Source organism: Copidosoma floridanum, unplaced genomic scaffold (genome assembly GCF_036245765.1).
Source record: "Copidosoma floridanum isolate Cflo_tuat_1 unplaced genomic scaffold, Cflo_Japanese_pri ptg000006l, whole genome shotgun sequence".
Taxonomy (NCBI): Eukaryota; Metazoa; Arthropoda; class Insecta; order Hymenoptera; family Encyrtidae; genus Copidosoma; species Copidosoma floridanum.
Window position 1 is genome coordinate 2,580,062 of NW_028321883.1, and position 21,479 is coordinate 2,601,540.

General features: G+C 31.4%; 1 protein-coding gene across 2 annotated transcripts in view; it reads left to right on the top strand.

The window, feature by feature from the left end:
- The window catches only part of Exo84 (exocyst complex component Exo84), a 276,725-nt gene that overhangs the window by 126,243 nt on the left and 129,003 nt on the right, over positions 1–21,479 (top strand). For both annotated transcript variants that reach the window (XM_089598261.1, XM_089598263.1), the window contains exon 4: positions 9,175–9,663. In XM_089598261.1, coding sequence (XP_089454387.1) covers positions 9,175–9,663 — 489 coding nt within the window. The remainder of the gene's footprint in view (positions 1–9,174; positions 9,664–21,479) is intronic.

Consider the following 21,479-nt stretch of genomic DNA (forward strand, 5'->3'; position numbering starts at 1 on the left):
ATATTCTGAATGTATATTTTGAAAGACTTAGTATCTGATCCTGAAGGCTCTTAATCTTTTTATTGATCGATGTAGAATCTTCTTTTTCAAACAATATTCTTATAGGTCTACAAAATCGTGAGCTTGCAGGAGTTGGATTGATCGAATTTTTTCTGCTGTCAACTGAACTTTCTAACTTTATAATTGTGTAATGAGAAACAAGTAACGACTGATGAGGATCATAGCTGATATTGTCTTGATTCTCATAATGTTGCTGTTGATTATCGTGTCTAAAGGAACTATCAAAACCAGTAGATACTAATAATTCTATTATAAAAAAAGATTAATATGTTATATGTTTATCTGATAAACAGTAATGTCTCTCAAAAGTAAAAAATTTAATAAAAATATTAGGCCATCACAGAATGTAAGTATGTTGTATTACAATTGTTTAACAAGTAATTGAAATTTTTTTTAAAAGGTAGTATTTCAAATTTCGTGAATATAGAACGAAAAAACTGTGGGTTTTCCATAAATAATAAAAGAAATCTGTCCAGCTTATAATGGAATGTTTAAAAAGATTTTACAAGATTCTAAATTTCTAGTTATTTTGTTTACGTAATTGCATGAAACAAATAATTTAGCTTGTAATCCAAACATTTCAGATTATACGCTCAATATTTCAGTTAATAACGTTAAGTTTTCTTTTCAAGTACTCAATGGCTCCAAAGATCTTTTTAGCATCAGGACTAATAAAGCCACAAGAAAGTGTCCCTACACACCTAATCACAATATTTGTCTCGCAAACGTACATCCGCGTAGGGTGTGACTGTGCTCAATGAACATATTTTTTCTGCATAATAAAAAAGAAAATAATACCTAAATCTACAAGGTGCATATCTTCCCGATTCAATGCTACGGCTTCGTACAAGCGCTCAGCTGTTTTACTTAGAAGACAGACTTTTACTTCAATTTTAAATGTAATGTAATTCATAGGCTCGCAATCCATTTTTGAGGTTAAAATGTCCTTATAATTAGGATATATACGTCAATTCCATGCATGACTGTTGGAAACGAGTTCACTATAAGAATCTTTAAAATAATCTCCATCCAAATAGAAAGCTAATGCTGATTCTTATGTGTGATATATTTCGAACTGATCATCAGTTTTTATTTCACTCGGATTATCTCCCTTGTTGGGATTCTTCTTTTTTACCAATCGAGCACCATATGTACCTTATGAGACGCTATGTATTGCACTTTCTATCATCGGAGATAAAGTAAAATTAATTTTATCATTTGTTATGAATTTATTTTGTTTTTTCGCTTCTTCTATTTCTATTGTCTCAAACATATTCAATTTTGATCTTTTTGGTAAGTTATGTAGCAACTTTATATTATTTACATCTAAAAAATGCGCATTAGAGTACTATGTTCACTAAAATCCGTCGTATGGAGATCATTATAAATCGACTTTTTATGCTATTTTAGAAAGAGCATATCCTGTCTGTCCAATGTATATGGCATCACATTCGGAACAACTAATCTGACAAACACCGCTTCTCTATGAAATAACAGCTTTTTCTTTATTATTACATAGAATGTACTTTAAGTTACGTTTATTTACTGTAATTGTATTTACATTATGTTTCTTTAAAAAATTACTAACTTTATCATATACTATGGGTACATAGTTCAACAAGTAGAATTTGTTGTCTTCTGTTGTAACTGGATAAAGATATTTTAAAATAAGTCTATTGTTTATTTTAAAAACTAACTTACCCATAAGGTTTTCACTGTAGCCATTATTAATTGCTAAACATTTTAATAGGTTGACTTCCTTATAGTACCTTGATTTCGTTAAAGGTACTGTTAATTATAGTATATCTACGAAAGAGTACAAGCGCTCATTTTTATGTTAATAGATTGTTTTGAATCGGGTGGTACCAGCGTATCTGTGAAAGTTGATTTCCAATAAATTTCATACGACAACTCACGGTCTTTTCGTGTAATTTTGAAATCTAGAAAATTTAAACTATCGTCATTTTCAATTTCAGCTATAAACTTTATACCCGGTTCTAAATCGTTTATATAGTTAAGAAAACTAATCATTGTCCTCTCTGTACCCTTCCAAATGCAAAACACATCATCGACGTACCTCGACCTGTGTAGAACATTACTGGTGAGGGGGAGGCTGAATCGAATATAAGGTCCTCTACGTACGACACGAATATCTCACTGGGAAAGTGAAAGAGAGGGGAGCCCATCGCAAGACCGTTAAGTTGTAAATAATATTTTTTATTGAACATGAAATAGCTTTGTTCTAAGCAAATGGATATCAATTTTATAATTTCATATTTTGAATCAGCACACAACGAAGAGCTATTATCAACTAGATTTTTATTTTTAGACACAAGTCAACTAATAAGTAAACTTAGAGATCTCAACATCCCACATAATGCACGATTAATCTTATTTAATGTTACTAATCTGTTTCCCTTCATCCCTACAGACATTTTAAAAAATATTATTCAAAAAATCATGAAAAAATTGTTTTAGATATTTTTTCTTAAATCGTGCCAAATACAACAGCAGAAAAAGAGATAGGGAAAAAGAAATTATATGAAGCTTTGCATGTTCAAACTGATCAAATAATCCAAGGTCATGGAACGACAAATACAGGTGATGTAGCTCAAACGTGTTTTGAGGATCCAAGAATTTTCGCTAAAGCTATAGTGATAAACAATACCCTCGTTTGCAATCTCGCTACCGTAATAACTGCTTTTAAATGCAAGAAACCTTTGGGCCTCGATAAATTAGAAAAGTTTTGCTTGAAAAAGTATAAATTAAACTATGAATTGTATGAATGGTCGAGACTAAGCCCTTCGCTACACAAATTATTCAGTACTTATGCATGGGCGCGCAACAGCAAGAAAATTCCCGATGCCTATGGCCTACTTCTCAGAAGATGCATGTGAATTATGGCACAAATATTGTAGGTAATGTATTACCAAAATATCCAAACTTTGGGCTGTAATATTATGTAGGTAACATTTATTCTAAAAGTTGAAGAAAAATTTATTTTAGGTATTTTTCTTAAATCGTGCCAGACACAACAGCAGAACTCATCACATCGAATACATATTTAAGAGGACCATGTATCTATCCAATCCTCTTATTTCAATGATAAATAGTCACAAAAGAAGAAACGAATGTAATGAAACATCTTTGTCAAAAGATGTCGAAAATTTTTTAGCGTATTGAAATGAAATACCAAAAAAAAGCTAAGCCCTTCATATGTTATTATTATGATTGATCTAAATTCACGTTTTTAGCTTTAATTGGTGTGGAAGATAAAAGGTTTTTTATCGAAATACATCGTTTTTTGCTGTTTTAAGATTATGTTAGGCATTAAAAGGTACCCATATTTAGATAACGCAGTTACTTACATCATAAAGTCTCATATTGAACAGGTTTGTGCAGACCAAAGAGAGAATTAGGTTAAATTTAAAACATTCTTATACGTTTTTCTGAAAAAATCGTGTTTTTTGTAAAGTTTTGAGGTTACAAAAACAAAAAAGACTTACAAATATTTTTCCGATATTCCACATTAATTCACGAGTGTGTTCTAACAGAAATCATTATTTTATCTTAGCTCGTTCCTTAGATATTTGATTTTGAAAAAAAAAAAAGATCAAAGTACCCGTCTGTGCGATATAGCCCAACGGCAATGTACGTTTGTGTGCACATTCAAAAATTACAGTTAACCCTCAGTTGAAAACAATACGCTTTGCACCGCTCAACTTCGATCATGATGTCGTGTATTTACAAGCAATTAAAAAAAGAGAAACAGAAAATAATAGTAAAAAAGAATTTCAACGTTTATTCAAGTGTTTGTAAATGATGTATGGTATAGCATCAGATTTGAGATTTTTTTTTAAACTATTTAGGACATTTTGAAAAATATTGATGGAACAGCAGCCGTAGCAGACGATGTGTTAATTACAGGAAAAATGAACAAAAAACATTTAGAGAATTTCGATAAGGTTTTTCCACGTCCAAAAGAATGTGGACTAAAAATGCGTGTACATAAACATCATTTTTCTAAAAAAGAGATAAGTTATAGATTATGCAATGGTAATATTAGTGTAGACAAAAAAAGTACAAAGTGATTGTTCAAATAAAAACACTGTCAAATCGTGAAGAATTACGATTATTCTGAGGTAAAATAAAATACTATGATGGACTATTTAAGAATGGAGTGGACATTTTAGAAGTTTTATCTAAATGTATGAATTTTGTGAGGTTTTTTGTTGGAAAGCTGTCAGAGAGCGTTTGATAAAGTAAAAGTCGAATTAAAACGTGCCGTAATTAATTATAATCATTCTTCCCCGTTACCTATCACGTGCCATGCTTTAACGCATGGTTAAGGAGCAGATATAAGTCAACCCCATGCCGATGGAGAAAAACAGGTAACATTTGCGTCAAAGCGTTCAACGAAAGCGCAAGAAAGTTATTCGCAAACTGATTGAGAAGCTGCAGTGATTATTTTTGAAGTTATAAAGTTTTATGATTACCTTTATGTGTGACAATCCACTTAGAGAACTAACAATAAGCCTTTGAGCAGAATACTTTTACCCGAAAAGGATTTTTCAAAAATGGCTGCGAGTCTTTACAAAATTGGGCCTATTTCCTGTCAGCATTTAATTACTATATAGAGTGTATAAGTGCCAAAATAATAATACTGAGTACTGTGAAATAATAAATACGGAAAAAAACACATATTTTACACTATGTATAAAAAGTAAAATTGTATGCTTAGATCATAAGATGATTATGCGAGAAACAGCTAAGGATTAAAATTTAACCATTGTCAAATGGATGGTAATCAATGGGTGGCTGCAGTGCCAGTTAAAACACTATCAAATTGAATTAAAAGCGTATGTATTAAGAAAAGACAAAATTACAATTGAAAAAAACTTTTTGATGTGGGATCAACGCTTAATCATCACGTTAAAACTACAAAAATTAATTATAGAAAAACTGTATGAAAGTCATCTTGGAATTGTAAAAATGAAGAATATGGCAAGATTGGTTGTGTGGTGGCTGGGTATTGACAAACAACTATAAGAAAAGGCAAAATATTGTAAGCTTTATGTGATACTTAAGCGATACTTCAATTAAAATGAAAGTATCACTTTGGCAGTGATCCAATATACCTTGGCATAGAGTACATGTGGACATCAGAGAATCGTACTTACAACATATGTATTTTTTATTCAATGATGCATACGGAAAGTGGCCTGAAATTTATATTGTAAAAAATATGTCAGCTGAACACAAAATTAATATCCTATGTAAAATTTTTGTGCAACATGAATTACCGTTTCATATTATTACCGTCTCGGGTACACAATTTAAAAGTGCTGAGTGTCAAGCTCATTTGAAGAAGTTAGGTATACAGCACACTTATTCAGCTCCAAATTATCCAGCAACTTTCTAGAGGGTTTTGTCAAGACAAAAAAAATTGAAACTCACAGTCGAAAGTCAAGGTTGTGAGCGTACTAAACGCAATACAAAATTTTTTATCTGATTACAGAACATCGAAACATATTATAACAAACGAAACGCCAGCAAAATTGTTGTATAACTGAGAATTGTGAACACTTTTGCAATTACTTCGTCCTGATAGAAGAACAAAAAAAAGATGCACAAGTAAAAAATTTTATAGGAAAAAGAGATGATGAGTTTATTACAGGACACGTGGCAATAGCAAAGGATTTTCGGGAAAATCATTCAAAAATTTCAAAAGCTGTCATAGTACGTAAAATTTCTCCGAGAAGTTGTGTAGTTGAATTTGAGGAAAATGGAGAGCTCAAACGACATTATGATCAAACAAAGTGCCGGCGTCAACTCGATAGTAATTGTGAAATAATAGGTTGTGAAAAGAGCGTATTAAGATCAACACGGATAAAAAAAGTCTGTTAAACCATATAATGTTACTTCTTAGCTTTGTTAATAATGAAAGTACCTCTTTTTTTTGTTATTTTCCAATATGCTCCGGAAAAAAATTCAGAATGGGAAAGTGTGTAGTATATACAGATTAACACATATTGACGCCCCAGACGAAAACTATGCCCTGCTTCAAAGCCTGGACGAAAACTATGCCGTTTCCTAAGTCCGAACTAAAAAAAACTATACCTTCTACCCAAGTTCGAACGAAAACTATGCTCTTTTGGATTTGGTCCTGGATGAAAACTATGCCCTTTTCCGGAATTCGAACGAAAACTATGCCCTTTTGTCTAGTCCGGGCGAAAACAACCGTGACCGCTAAAAATAATATAGATTTTATGACAAGGGTTCAGAGATTAAACTACTATTGTCAGGATAAATGTTGTATCACCTACAGATCAAAAATGTTTTTTCTTAAAATTACTTCTAAATGAAGTAACAGAACCAATTTTATTTAAGTTTAAGATACTATAACAAAGATCATAATACTAATAAATAAGCAGCTATAACTATGGTGTTGATTAACGTGATTCACAAATTTCACTGATATTTGGAAAAAATGGCAAAGTTGTGTTACCTTCCCATTTAAGAAAACTTCGTACGTGGTTCATTTTACCTAATTAAATTAAAGCTTATGTTGTTAGAATCAATTTAAAAAATATTTTATGAAAGGTTTCATTGAGAACAAAAAAATTACACATTATTGATTTTTAATGACATATTTAAATAAGAGAATAATCTTGCATTAACTTCAGTTCACCTAAGCCAATATTAGATACCACGTGAACAGAAAATTATGAAATCAGAAAAATAGATGTTGAATTAGGTAAAAACTGTTACAGCGTCGACTAAAAGATGTCGACCAAACTAAAAATAACATACAATTTAATTTTCATTCAATTTGATTTTCCAGTTTTGAATTAAACAAATAGAGCCCCTTTATTACGTGAACTACATTTAATAATTAATTTAATTTTAATGTTCTTACAACTGATTATACGTTTCCTGTCCGAGAAGTTAAAATCCAGGAAAAAATATACGTTCAAAATGTGTCACACAGTAAATTCAAGATAAGAAATATTGTTTATAGATAAACAACACAGGACCACAAAAAAAAATTTCACGCACAAAGACGCCTTGTTATGTACTATGTGTTTCTGGAGTCGCTGAACATAAATCTGATGTCCAAATTGCTCCATCACGTCCCATTTTTTTCTAACCTAAAAAATAAGTATAAATCAATGGATGTGAAATACACTGTTTTGCAAACGTAAATTATGTCGATCCCACAGATAAACGTACCGTGTAAGATTTCCTGTATTTTCTAAATTCTTGTCTCAATATCGTATGGTTTTATCATAAGTTTGCATTTCTAACCTCAAAAAAACAACAAAAATAGCCATTTTTCAGTCTAACAAAAATTTAACTAATTTAGACGCATGTATCTCACTTTCTCAGGAGGGACAGGTCAAGATTATTTATTTTTCTTTTTTAACTACATTTTGTTAAACACCTAACCTAAAAAATGCACAATTTCACAAGTTTTGCAGTCAATTTTTGTGTTTGATCAATTCCCAAATGTCATATTACATGTGTATCTGAACGCTAATTCAGATTTTAAAGTTTATAGATTTTATTCGTTTAAATATCTATATCTATGCTCAGTCTTTTAGAGAATTAAAAAATTTGTGGGCTTTTGTTTCGGTATAAGTGCAAATGTGATAAATATTAGAGAGGAAAATTTTTTTTTCAATACTCACAAATGCAATATTAAATGTATTCAGTAATTTAATAAATCGAGTACATAAAAAGGAAAGTTAGAATAAACTTTTCAACCATGTACAAAAACTGACACCACGCTAGTAGCAAAATAATGATATGGATTACTGATTCAATACAATACTATACTATGATTCATTCGTCATGAGACGCGTGGGAGAGGTTTTAGTTCTAGTTATTTCCACATAATGCTTTTTTACATTATAGAATGGCGCCAAATTTTCGTGGTTTTCTTTTTAACACGTAAAATAATAGAGGTTTTAGTTTCAACTTTAGCCACTTCATTTACTTTTGTAAGGAATCTTCGGTGCTAGTAGTCGCGTCTCATGACGAATAGGTAAAAAGGGAGGTTGCATCATTAAACTACAGTGTTCGTGTTATCCCTTACCGGAAATCATAAGAAAATGTACATTTTACTATCTTATAAGAATTCACTGCCATAATTACATACACCGCATAAGTGTTACGGCAATATCATTGCGGCAAATACTTTTTCCAATGCAATAACAACTTTTTTTAAAATAATTATTCTTTTTTTTTTTATTAAGAACAAAGTCAATAATAGGTTCACAACCTGTATCATGCACCAAAATCTCTCCTTTAATGAATTTGTTTAGATTTATTTTTAGTGCGATAAATTGATCTACTACTTGAAAGAAAACGTTAATTTTTATAAACATGTACAAAACTTCAGATAGAAACAGTTTAAGTCAGTAAATATTCAGCTCAAACGGGCTTGATACTAGATACATTACCAGTCTTGGAGCTGGATACTACAGCCGAATAAGAAATTATTCATTTACTCGGTTAAAAATACTTATTATTGATTTTTTGAGTCAAAAAATGTACCTTTAGAGTAAATGACGTAAACTATTGATACCAATTAAAATCACGATAAAATAATTTAGTATAATTCTAATATTACATGAGTTTACTGAATGTTGTTCTTACATTGTCAATAATAGGGCTATCTACCCGTCCAGAAAATATTATGAAACTGTTTGCGTGTACCTCCCATAACTGCCTCATATTAAACAAATACATTTTTCACGTAAATATATTTTTTATTATCTGAAAAAGCATAAAATAATAAATAATTATAGGGTAGGCGCGTAAAGCGTGCAAGGGGGGTATGTATACATATTTTGACAATGCACTTACTTAAATTAGGTGCCTTTCCATTCAGGCAAATAGCACAGCTACACTATTTGTCAATATTCAACATTGATATAATTTTTACTGTTTGTGGTATAGAGAATGCATGAGCAGTCTCAAGTTACTTATTCTAAATCATACGTTTTTTATTTAGAACTGTTTAAAATACAGGGTCCTTATTCTTATTATAGAAAATAAGTTAATATTTTAAATAAAATTAATTTACTAAAATTATTAAATTTCCAACAGACAGCCATTACAAATTACCAGATTGGTTGATAGAAGTCATTGAGGATCTTGATTCTTGTATAGCCCAACGGCACTTTGAAGATGCAATCGACTTGTTGAAAAAATCAGAAGAATATCTTGATAACAGTCGAGATAGTATGGAGCTGTATGATATAAAGTTAAGTCTAAATAATAGAACTACTTGTTTAGTTCATACTCTTACAAATGAGTTAGAACTTATTGCAGAATCCAAATCCCTTCAAGGAGGAGGTTATAGATTTTCAAAAAAAGCCGTCAAGTTATTAACTCAACTACATCGTTGCACCCAAGCTTCTCAATTATACTTAATGGTATGCAGTGCCACATTAAAAGCACGATTGGAAAAAGTAAAAAGAGATGGTGCAACATCTTGTTACATTAAAAGATTGAGCTCAATAGCTATCAGCAATATATCAGAAATGTTATGTGACTTTCTGGATATATTTTCTCACACCAAAAAATGTACCTCAGGTAAAGGTTAATTTAATTACAAAATGAGATTTTGAACGTTTATAAAATTTTGTCATATTAAATGAATGTAAGAGTATGAGCTATGTACACTATTTAATTAAACATTGTAGTAACGCGTGATAATCTCGAATTTTTATCATTAGATTTTTCTGTTTGCTAGCACCCTAATAACTAAGAATCACTAATTATCTTAATTAAAAATTGTCTGTGCTTAAGTCCCATGCATATTAAAAATTAAAAAACTTTTTACTGACTTTTAAATGTCCTTAACCTTCACAAAGTTTGCTGCAAGAATACACTTATTCTAAAGTATTTACTAAATTTTAAAAGCTTTAATGTATACAAATCATTTCAATGTTCTACAAAAGCCAGGTATGAATTCCCTAAAATTCAAATTTTTACAAAAATTTAAAATCCTTATCTTAGATGTTTAGTAAAAAAAGTCTAACAAGTAAAAGCAGAATCATTACCTGTTTCTATCAAAGTATATCTAGTACTGCTTGAATAATGTTAATTTCTGGAAATAAAAATTTTACGTTGCAAATGTGATTTGTTAATAAAAGGAAGATTCGAAAGAAAAGAAATATTATTATTCAATTCAGAGAGGACCGCTCATCCCAAACACTTTTTTTATCATTCAATATTCTTAAAACTTCTCTCAACTTCCAATAGTGATAATTAAGAACCATTTGATAGCATAAATTCGTTTACCATTTAAGTAAGTCATACTTTTTTTCTGACATTTAAATGGCCACAAAGATAATTTATTTTATTAACTTTTTAGGAGGTTCTGGTAAAAAATAAAAAATATTAGGTTATATTAAAAAAAATTGCATTCTTTTTAAGAACATTATATTTGCATATGAATTTTTCCAAAATTCTTATCCAGACATTTTTCGAGAAAAAAATTATTGAATTTCTCAATTTTGACATACGCTTTTATGGGGTCACTAATTGAGTTTCATTAAATGTTACTTTTAGGAAGATTTTTTGTGTGTTTTTTTTGTTTGTTTATTCTTTTTCAAAATATAGCTTATTTTTCATTATTTTATTTACCACTGGGATACATTTCTTAAAATAAAGTTTTGATACATTCAAATAGTAGTTTAGATACAATTTAATAAAGGATCCTTATATGAGACTATGTTAAATTATGAAACTGCATAATTTTTTTTTCTTGAAAATACATCTGAAAAAAAATGTTGAAAAATTATTTCGCACCCGTAGTGTTCTGAAAAAAAAACGTAATTTTTTGAGCGTTATCTAACATTTTTTATTTTTCGGGGAACCTCTTTGAAAATTGGCTCAGAGTTAAAAATATCCGGATGGAAGTACCTGTTCGTACAATTTTATTTAAACATCTTATTTATTCAAATAAAACCCCCGTTCCTACTATTGCATGATGCGTGTGAGAGAAGAAACAGAAAAACAGCTTGGTCATCGCCGTACACTATTGTTTTAGTCGTTGACCTGGCTTGTGACAACCAAAAGTCCATAACAATGTTCTTTGTAATCAATATAAGTGGAGCTACTATGTTCTCTTGTACTTCTATATCTTTTTCTAGTAGAAATAGTTCAAAGGCCACGCACGACGCTCATACTTTAATCTTAATCCAAGAAACTTATTGAGTTGACCTCTCGCATTGTCAGTTTCTTTCAAACTATTTTATTATTCTCGCCCCTTGTGTTTTTGACTAACTCTCTCATTTCTACCTTAGTAGGAAGATCTAATTTCCTTCGCAAGCATCACTATAGGTAGTGATTTTATGTATCCTTGCATGCCCTCACAGTACATACAGATGAATGTATTCACATTGATGAGGATTTGTCTTTCTGCTTCCTCTATATGCCACTCCTTGTTCGAAATTCATAGTCACACTAACTAATTATTTAATTATGGAAAAAATACTTACACTCTAATACTAAATATGTTTCTTATCAGACTCTTTTGTTACATGAATGTAATGAGTACACAGTTCACGTTAAAAAGGTGGACAACAAAGTTAGCCGAACACGATAATAAAATGGTACTTTTATTAACACATCATCTGCAAAATAAAGTCTTATAACATATAATAAAGAAAGTGTTAGGGAATAATAATCACTTATTATGGGTAACATTTGTTCCATTCATTTGAAAGTTAATAAATGAAAGGATGCTGACTTGATTATTTGAATAGTACCTGCCTTTGATGATGAGAGATAAATTGAGTGGTAAAAGAAAAGTGGATTTGGTTGCAAATGATGTGCCGAAAAGAGGGCAAAAAGGCCGAATGATACAATATGAAACACAGTCTAAAAGTATATAATATAAATTATAAGGTTTTAGAGAAATCACGTAAGTTCTTGATAAAATCGACAAAAATTTTAGCGGAATTTCTGGTTCTGTATGAATGGGTCGTATATAATAACTTATGTGTCAAATAATGGCACGTATACAGTGTCTAATTGTAAGATCCATAAATTTCAAGGAACGTCAGATGAGGATCATAAGACACAATTACGTCCATTTTCAGAAGCAAATGCAAGGCCATTGATGCAAACGATAGTGATAAAAACAGAAACTAAAACGCATGAAGATGCAGTTACTCTGAATCCAGCAAAGACTGCGACTTCTCAAAAAAATGGAAGGTGTTACGGTGCATGAGGTTTTCGCTAATGCGATCAATCAGAATGATAATGACTTCATTAATCTCCATTTTAACGAGTCGTAGGAGGAGTTAAAAGGCGCTGATACAGTGTAACGTAGGTGACCAATCAATTCGTTAAATTTTTAATGTGAAACATTGTATGGTGGACAGTGGACAGTCAAGTGGGGGGAAATATGCAACGAAAAGTCTGGTCCGCTCCTTCGTTGCTATTTACCCCACGACTGGGGCCTCGTTCTCTCTCTCTCTATATATATATGTACATATTCTATATTATCGGTCGTCACTTGATGAAGATCCATATCAGATTAAATGAAAAAGTAGACTTATTATGTACTGTCGATCGTTATTCACTTTATTCGTTAAAAACATGTTACAGCTGTTTCGGTATCACAGTACCTTCGTCAGACAGATGTACATCAAGACTTAATAATACACAGCGCTCTCTCAAGAACATACACGCTGCGCCGTGGTCGACAATCAGATAACAGGGGCTATACACATACATACAGTTACACATTCATACGTACACACATAAATGCATGCAGTTCGTATATAGTCAATAATACTGGTCATTTCAAAGCTCCATTAAGTAGAGGCGAATTATTCAAATTTAACATGTCATTCAATAAGATTTTAGAATCTTTTAATTTAATAATTTCTAGTGCTTCTAATGCATCTAATTTTAATCCTTTGTTACATGTGTGTAAAATCTTAAAATTGTTATTGTAAATATGATTATATTTAAGAATGTGATTGGCATAACTAGAAGTATCTAGTTGTTTTTCGTAGGCATTTTCGTGTTCCTTGAGTCTGAACTTGAAAGCTCTACCTGTCTGTCCTCTATATTTCTTATCACAAGAACCACAACTAAGTTCGTAAATACCTGATTTGTTTTCTTTTTCCGTCTGATCTTTATTATTTTTGATGATGGTTTGTAAAGTTTGTTTTAACAATAATGGCTATGATTCCAACATTATCGACAAGTTAATTAAAAATATACAGTATAAGAAAGCTATAAACAAAGTTTTCCCTCAGTCCGCAAGAGAAACTGCACCGTATCATGTTATTACTTACGTAGGCAAATTGTCAGAAAAGATTAAACAGCACTTGAAGAAGTACAATATAAACATAGCTTTTAAATCAAAGAAAACTTTACAAACTATCATCAAAAATAGTAAAGATCAGACGGAAAAAGAAAACAAATCAGGTATTTACGAACTTAGTTGTGGTTCTTGTGATAAGAAATATAGAGGACAGTCAGGTAGAGCTTTCAAGTTCAGACTCAAGGAACACGAAAATGCCTACGAAAAACAACTAGATACTTCTAGTTATGCCAATCACATTCTTAAATGTAATCATATTTACAATAACAATTTTAAGATTTTACACACATGTAACAAAGGATTAAAATTAGATGCATTAGAAGCACTAGAAATTAATAAATTAAAAGACTCTAAAATCTTATTGAATGACATGTTAAATTTGAATAATTCGCCTCTACTTAATGGAGCTTTGAAATGACCAGTATTATTGACTATATACGAACTGTATGCATTTATATGTGTACGTATGAATGTGTGAATGTATGTGTGTGTATAGCCCCTGTTATCTGATTGTCGACCACGGCGCAGCGTGTATGTTCTTGAGAGAGCGCTGTATATTATTAAGTCTTGATGTACATCTGTCTGATGAAGGTACTGTGATACTGAAATAGCTGTAACACGTTTTTAACGAATAAAGTGAAGATCGACAGTACATAATAAGTCTACTTTTTCATTTAATCCATATGTGTACACGTGGTGTAATTTGTATATCTATATATACGTATGTACGGTAGCTATAACTATATTGTTGTGTATATAGCTTCTTCTGTAAATAGTACGCGTAAACTCGCTTGTACTACTTGTATATAGCTATATAGAAGGGTGTATATATAACTTTTTTTTTTTTTATATATATTAGAGTGCTCTACGTCCGGCTCCTATAAAAGGCTTTACTATGGGCACTTAGCACTTGGGAAAGAGACAAGAAAAGGGATGGGAGGCCTCCCATTACTGGGAGGGGGATAGGGAGAAATTAGGCAATTTGTGCTGCGAGAAGGTCGCCTAAACCCTCCTCGAGGAGAATTGCTCGGTGAAAAAGCACATGTGAAAAATCACAGAGGTACTTGCTTGAAAAGTCGCACTGGCCGGGAATTGAACCACAGTCTCCCGCGTGCCAATCCACGACCTAGTCGACTGAGCCACCGCGTGCTCGCGTGTATATATAATTAAATATCATGTATGTATTGTATGTGTAGCATGTACATATGTATACATATGTTACATATAATATACGGATTACTGATTCCAAGAGTCGAATCCACATCCTTCAGATTAGTAATCGGGGACCTTATCGATTGTGCCAGGCAGCACATCGATCAAACCTCTGTTCTTATTACTTTTGTACACCAACCAAGAAAATTTGAAGTTAGAAAATTGATCGTTAATTAGGTTTTTTTCGTATTATATGTAATTAAGCACACTGATTTCAAATAAAATAGTTATAATTATTTTTAAGCAGTCTAATAATGTTAAAATCATGTTTTAGAGTTCGTTTTGCTTATAACTTGTAATAGTTTGAAATACAGAAAAAATAAAAATACCAGTGTGTAAGGTGAAAAATTTTCTATCAACAAGCACTTTTATTATTGTTTTAAAATGCGTAAAATGTTGAGAAAAAAAATGAAAAAGGAATTTCGGCAGTACTTGTAAGAGTAAGCGAGATGAAGAGAGTCATTGATCGTCTGCTGTCGCGCTCACTCTCTCTCTATTGTACTCATACTGGTTGGCCTTTTTCATTGCTTTTCTTAATATTTTGCGCTTGTAGAAAATAATAAATTAATATTAGAATTAGTATTTTTTTTCATAATTTTTTAAAAACTTCTTCTTTGTGAACGGGATTATTTTAAAACGTAAATATTTGACGAGAATTCAAAGTTTTCTCAGAGTCTTCCAATTGTGTTTATTCAAACTCCATTCTAAACGTTTTCAGTAAAGAGCCAATGAAATTTGCGTACGTGCTCAACTACGCATAAGTATCTGAAAAGAAACAGAGAAAGTAATACACACGAACGTATTGTTAAACATGATGTATGTATGTACCTATTTGTAAATAGGTAGTATAGATACTCTTCGTCATGTATTATTATACTTTCTCGTTCTTATATGCTAATGGGCGTTTTTGAGAGGCACACCTGGTGTGCTCTTGATAGGAAAAAAAGGATTCGCCACGTAAGCGCCATCGCTCCGTGGCTATCTTACATCTCTTTGAGAGATGGCACTTATCCGACGAAAACTACTATTTTTATTATAGACAATTAAATTCCACCGAGTTTAATAATATTTTTTTAATGTTTTACATCTTTTAGGGGTCCCAAGATCTACACCTGGTTTTTTTTATTTAGGAATGTAACGTTAACAACTAGAGGCGATTCAGGAGATTGTTCGTCAGTGTGATGAGAGGAAGAAACGTCGCAAAAAAATAGAGTTCTACGTTGGATCTACTAGAGACATACTAAATTATTTAGTGAATGGCGTTAAGTGGCCAGCTACACACCCGAACGCTCCATTAAATCTGCTGGAAGACATAACTTTAGAAAGGCACATCGACACGATCAAGAACGGTTTATAAAACTAAATGCTACAGGGTTGAAAAAAAGATTGGAAACCTTAAATTTTCAACATCATAATTAAAAGACCAGGAATATAGACCATTAGATTCAATTTGAACTGTTCTGGTGGTGTAGTCTTAGCTTATGAGTCATTATTAATTTATGTAATAATTAAAATCTGATCTTATGCCATTTCTGTACGATAGGATGTATCCATGTCAGTATATACTTTAATGTTTTGGTCAAACCTTATTTCGGTAGTACAGGAAATTACCGGTCGTTGATAAAACTAGATCATCGAAAACTAAAAAGGGAACACTGAGAAAATAGGAGTTGAATCCAGGAAAGATGCCGAAGGTCTATGCAATCCAAGCAAGAGTAGCGCCAGCTCGACTGCTGCATCACCGCCACGCCATCAGTATGATCCATTAATAGTTAGCGGAAATCTTTAAGGGTCTGGGAAAGGACGCACACTAGAGTTTAATGTCCACTACCCGGACGGTATTTATTTGGAACAGATCCTAGAGAAAAGCAATTTTAAACAGGTTTTCGCTCAATTGAATACAATATGAGTGGTGGAGAGGATGATACGGGGTCACTGGGATAATTCAGCGTAACATGTGCTTGAGTATAACGACGACCGGTTATGAAAAAGCGTGAAGCGATTCAACGAGAGATTGTCATATCGGTGTCATTAACCAGGAAAAAAGGACCACAGTTAAAAAAGCACCGGCGACAGAAAAAAGAATCGATTAGATCATTTATGAGCACTAGGGAAAACTATGACCATGGTGACTTCCTTTAGGCCAAGTCTCGGTAACTATCATTAACATGTGCGCTAAAACACAGTTGACGCCATTTTCTCTTCCAACATCGCCTGCTTTCCAGTTATGGTTGTAAGTTCTCAAGGATGTGAACCTGAGGTAGCAGCCAGATTTATCAGATGATTTGATAATATCTTACCGCTGAGACGATAAATTTTAAACGGTGACCTTACAGTTAGACATTATTCTATTTTTTATCACGTTTCCTTTTCTGTCCTTTTTTTATTTCTGTTATTTAGCTTACTCAGGAAATAAACCAAGTAGCGTGAAAAATGCTGAATATTGTATGTTTAAAGATTGTTAGAATTTTTATACTGCACCTTTATCAAATACGAGTTTTGTTAATAAGAATTGAGATTTGTAGCCTTGTGGTCCAAAGTTACTTTTTACACGTAATTTTGCGTTTGACGTAGTCAATTAGTCGCGTAAGTGGTACGATGATATGAATTGCGCTTATGATTTTGAATTAGAGATAAAATTAATTGTTTATACTAATAAGTTGTGTCAAGGAAGATAACCATTAATTAATAATAAATATCCGGGAGCCCTTAATATGCAAAATTGTTTCATAATAAATATGTGTTTAATATCATTCATTATTCTAACTTTAATTTGTTTTTATTGACTGCTACATTTTGTTATTATTGAATAAAGAAGACCTAATTGACATATAACTAGTTAATCTTATTATTTTACCTAGAGTTGCACACTCTTCTACCGCCAATTATATTAGTATATTATACAATAGTATTGATTGCTATATAATTATCAATGTTAAATCAAAAATTTCTTGCTGTAGAAACCTAACTACATCACGTAAACACCATAATAATCCCTGATTAAGGCTTAGACATCACACAACATGCATTTATGCACATGTTTTATGTTGATTTAATATAATTTGTAATTAGAAAAATTAACAATGGGATTACGTTTAATTATGTACTGTCTTAATCATTTTTTTCATTATGAAATAGTAAGGTATCATGTAATATGATACTATCGAATAAAAACGTATTTGTGTTTCTACTGACTTTGTTCAACTGTACTTAAATCCACCAAAGGTCAGCTTGAAACAAAAAAATGTAATTCAATTAATTTAATTACTGATTTTCACAGATTGTACAACGTTTATTGAAAGTATTACTTAAAGGTTCAAAAACCTCTTCCAAAATTGGTTTTCACTTTCTAAAACATAATTATGGAAACAATAAACCACAAATAGACAGAGAGTATCTTAAAAAGAGTATCTTAGTATTCCAAGTTTTTAACATTTATATATCACTATGCAATAAACTCAAACCATCTTATAATGATTCTAATGTTTACTTTGGGAATTAATTTCTTACCTTTTGGAAATCACCGTATAGCTTGGCCGGATAGATTGTCAAAGTGGGGACCGTTGCTAAAGCTTAATCGGTTGCTATGTGATGTGTGGTTAAATAACTGGGTAAATGGGCGTGCATTGGCGTTGGTGAATTATAGGGTTGATCGCGGAAATGTGAGATAGTAAAGGAAAACGGAGAGAGCTCGCAAAGTAAAAGGAACAGCCAGAGTTCGTTGGGATCCGAATCAAGGCGTTATGGCACAAGGCCGATTGACAACACCAAAATCCAAGTCAATATCTCCTCTTTAGTCCTTCGTGGTGGCCTGACAATACGAAGATATAAGTAGTAGTTTTTTACATGAAGAGTGTCAACCATGTGTGTTTCCGAAATTGCCAAGTTTTTCGTGTCAACTCGGTTTAGCGAGGTCTGTCTGCATTTTGTTGGGAAATCGTATGCCTGCTCGCTCTGTCTATTTTTTGTTGATATTTGCCACCATCTGTTTTTTTTCTTCGATGCAAATAGGTATTGCCTAGCAAACTCTATCCAAAATATCAGTGATGAATCAATGCTGAAATCAGTCGTAAATTACATCGTTGATTCTGCGTTTATTCCATGTTGAATCAATGCTGATTCAGCGTTGAATCAACGTTGACTTATTATCAACTGGAGAACATGTTGTTGTAACAGGTTGTAAGCTCAAAAATAATCTATTTTAATTGCAAACTGCAATGCTACCATGAAAAATGCACTGTTTTGAAGTTAATTACTATTATTGTTTTCAACAAACGCTGATTCAATGCTGAATCAGCATTGATTCAACATGTAATAAACGCTAAATCAACGATGTAGATTACGACTTATTTCAGCGCTAATATTTTTTATAGGGAAGTCGGTTTCGAGTAGAAGCTAGTCTTTACATGGTGTAAAGCATCTCAAGGCGATTTCACGCCAGGTTATCAAATTTATTTTAATTGATTGTTAGTGAAAAAGAGGCTCCTCGTGTATCATAAAAAAGTATTGTAAATTTACAATTAATAAATGAAAGAGTGCTGCTTCATTGTCCACTAAAGCATTGCAGTTAATTTTAAAATGATCAAAAATTTTCTCTTTATTCAAACAGATGGACTACTGTGATTGTATAATTAGGTTTATTATTTTTACGGATCCTCATGTTGGGACTCTTTCGTGTTTGAATATAATTATTTTTGATGTTAGATTATGCTCGCTAAATTCGTCATGAACTTGAAAGTTTTCATTTGTCTTCTTTTATCGTATCGTTGCTACCAACAAAGTATTATATTTTTTTGGATTTATATTGTTTGTTTTTGAAAATGTGCCAAAGTGTAGTTATTAATTTGTTTTACATAAATTCAAATTTTGATAAATTTGACGCCTTTGTAATTGACTCTGGTGTCCGAGATCCTCTGTGCCACTATGCCAGCATCACCCTCGTGCGATTGGTGTTTACATCAGAAAAAACATCTTGCAACTTTTAAACTATTGATTTTTTTTTTCAAAGCTTTAGAATCTCCTACGAGTAAACATTAATGTTTAATCAAATAAGTGTTATAACTTAAAAGCATGTCTTATAATTTTTGCATTAACCTCTTCTGAAATAAATTTCGTTTTCTTTGAAAGATAATAATGAGTTCCTAATTGAAACTCTAACGTTTTAATTCAAATTTGCTTTTCACATAACATTTTTTAGTTAATAGTTACTATCACCTTTAATTTGTACGGTGATGCCATTTTAAGTTTTGCATCGTAATAACACTACGCATAATTATTTTAGGTTAAATAAAGAATTTTTTTTAGTAATAGCCTATACTGTCAAAACTGCGTCCTTGCAATTTATTAGTTATTATAGAAAATACTAAAATTAAGGAGTGATACTGTGTGTACAATATAAGAGGTAACGATGGCGAATTACCTGAATTTCAATTCACATTTGGTGAAAAACTCCATTACCCAGTTTTTTAAACTATTATTTTTTCTTTAATACTATACTTAAATAATTTAGTATTTTGTAATCGTGTATTATTAAGCACGCTGTTACCTATACTTTAATTTTTCACCAAGTTAACTTTTACTTTAACTTAAGTTACTCAGTAACATAACTATTGCTCCAAATTTTACATGAAGTTCATGGAGTGGGGGATCTTCAGAAATTCTTTTTAATACCTCAACTGAAAAATTCATATAAATGCTACTGTCGGGCTTATGAGCATCTTTGTGAGTTACGTAACAAATCGTATAGTAAGTTACTATATTATCACTTAGTTAATTAAAAATTTTTTCATCTAGGAAATGAGTGTATTCATTATGCTTCCAGGGTGCGTATTCAATTTTTTACAGCCTTATGGGAAAAAAGAGGTACTTTTGCTTCGTAGGCAAAAATAAAAATTTTTTCGAAATGTAATATTTCAAACATTCGTGTATTGAGAGTGGGCGATGTCAAGACTAGGGTACTGTGTTATATGTTCTGAAATTATACGCAGGAAAATATAATATGTAAAAACAAAAGATATCAAATATTTCAAAAATTATTTTATACTGAGTAAGTGAAGCTGCCTTGGGGGATACCAGTAAAGTAATAAACTTATATTTTGTACAAATTAGCTTTTTCTGATCCTACAAGACGCTTCATAAATTGAATTATATTAGTTTTCTCACTTTTAATTAAAAAAAAAATTTTTTTTTGATTGAGTTATCTGAAAATACACTGAATCTAATCTTTATTTACGTAAAGCAAATTATTTGGTGAAATCGGTTTGGTTGAAGATAATTTTGTTTTTAATAGCTAAATTGAACGTTATCATAGTTTATAATTAGATTCAATAATTTAATGTACATGGAGAAGAGCACAGTTTTCTGTATTATTTATAAAATGGGACTAATTATGTATTTCCTTCAATGGTTTTTCCTTCCTCTTAAAATTTGAGGTAAATATAAAAATAAATGTTTTGGGAACATCTACATACTCCAATAATCTTTTAAACTCAACGATTTCATTTAAATCAAACCAAGCTGTCAGGGATGTCTGTCATTTTTTTATCGTATTTTAAATTTTACTTTTTTTCAAGGACTAGGAGATTCAACGAAATTAGACTTCTGTCTGCATAAAGACAACTGGGCAATGTTTACTGAGCGCTTAAAGTTTATGTTTATCACAAAAGATATTGGAGATGATTACAAGCAAGCTGTTCAAATGCTAATGCGATTAGATGAGAGTGCTTTTGAATTAATTTCGAACTAAACAGTGACGCTGGCCTTTTTTAAATTTAAAAGGAAAAGGATTTAGTTGAGTTGATATCAAATCATCTTAATCTGAAGTCATCAGAGTTGTTGGAATGCTGCAAAT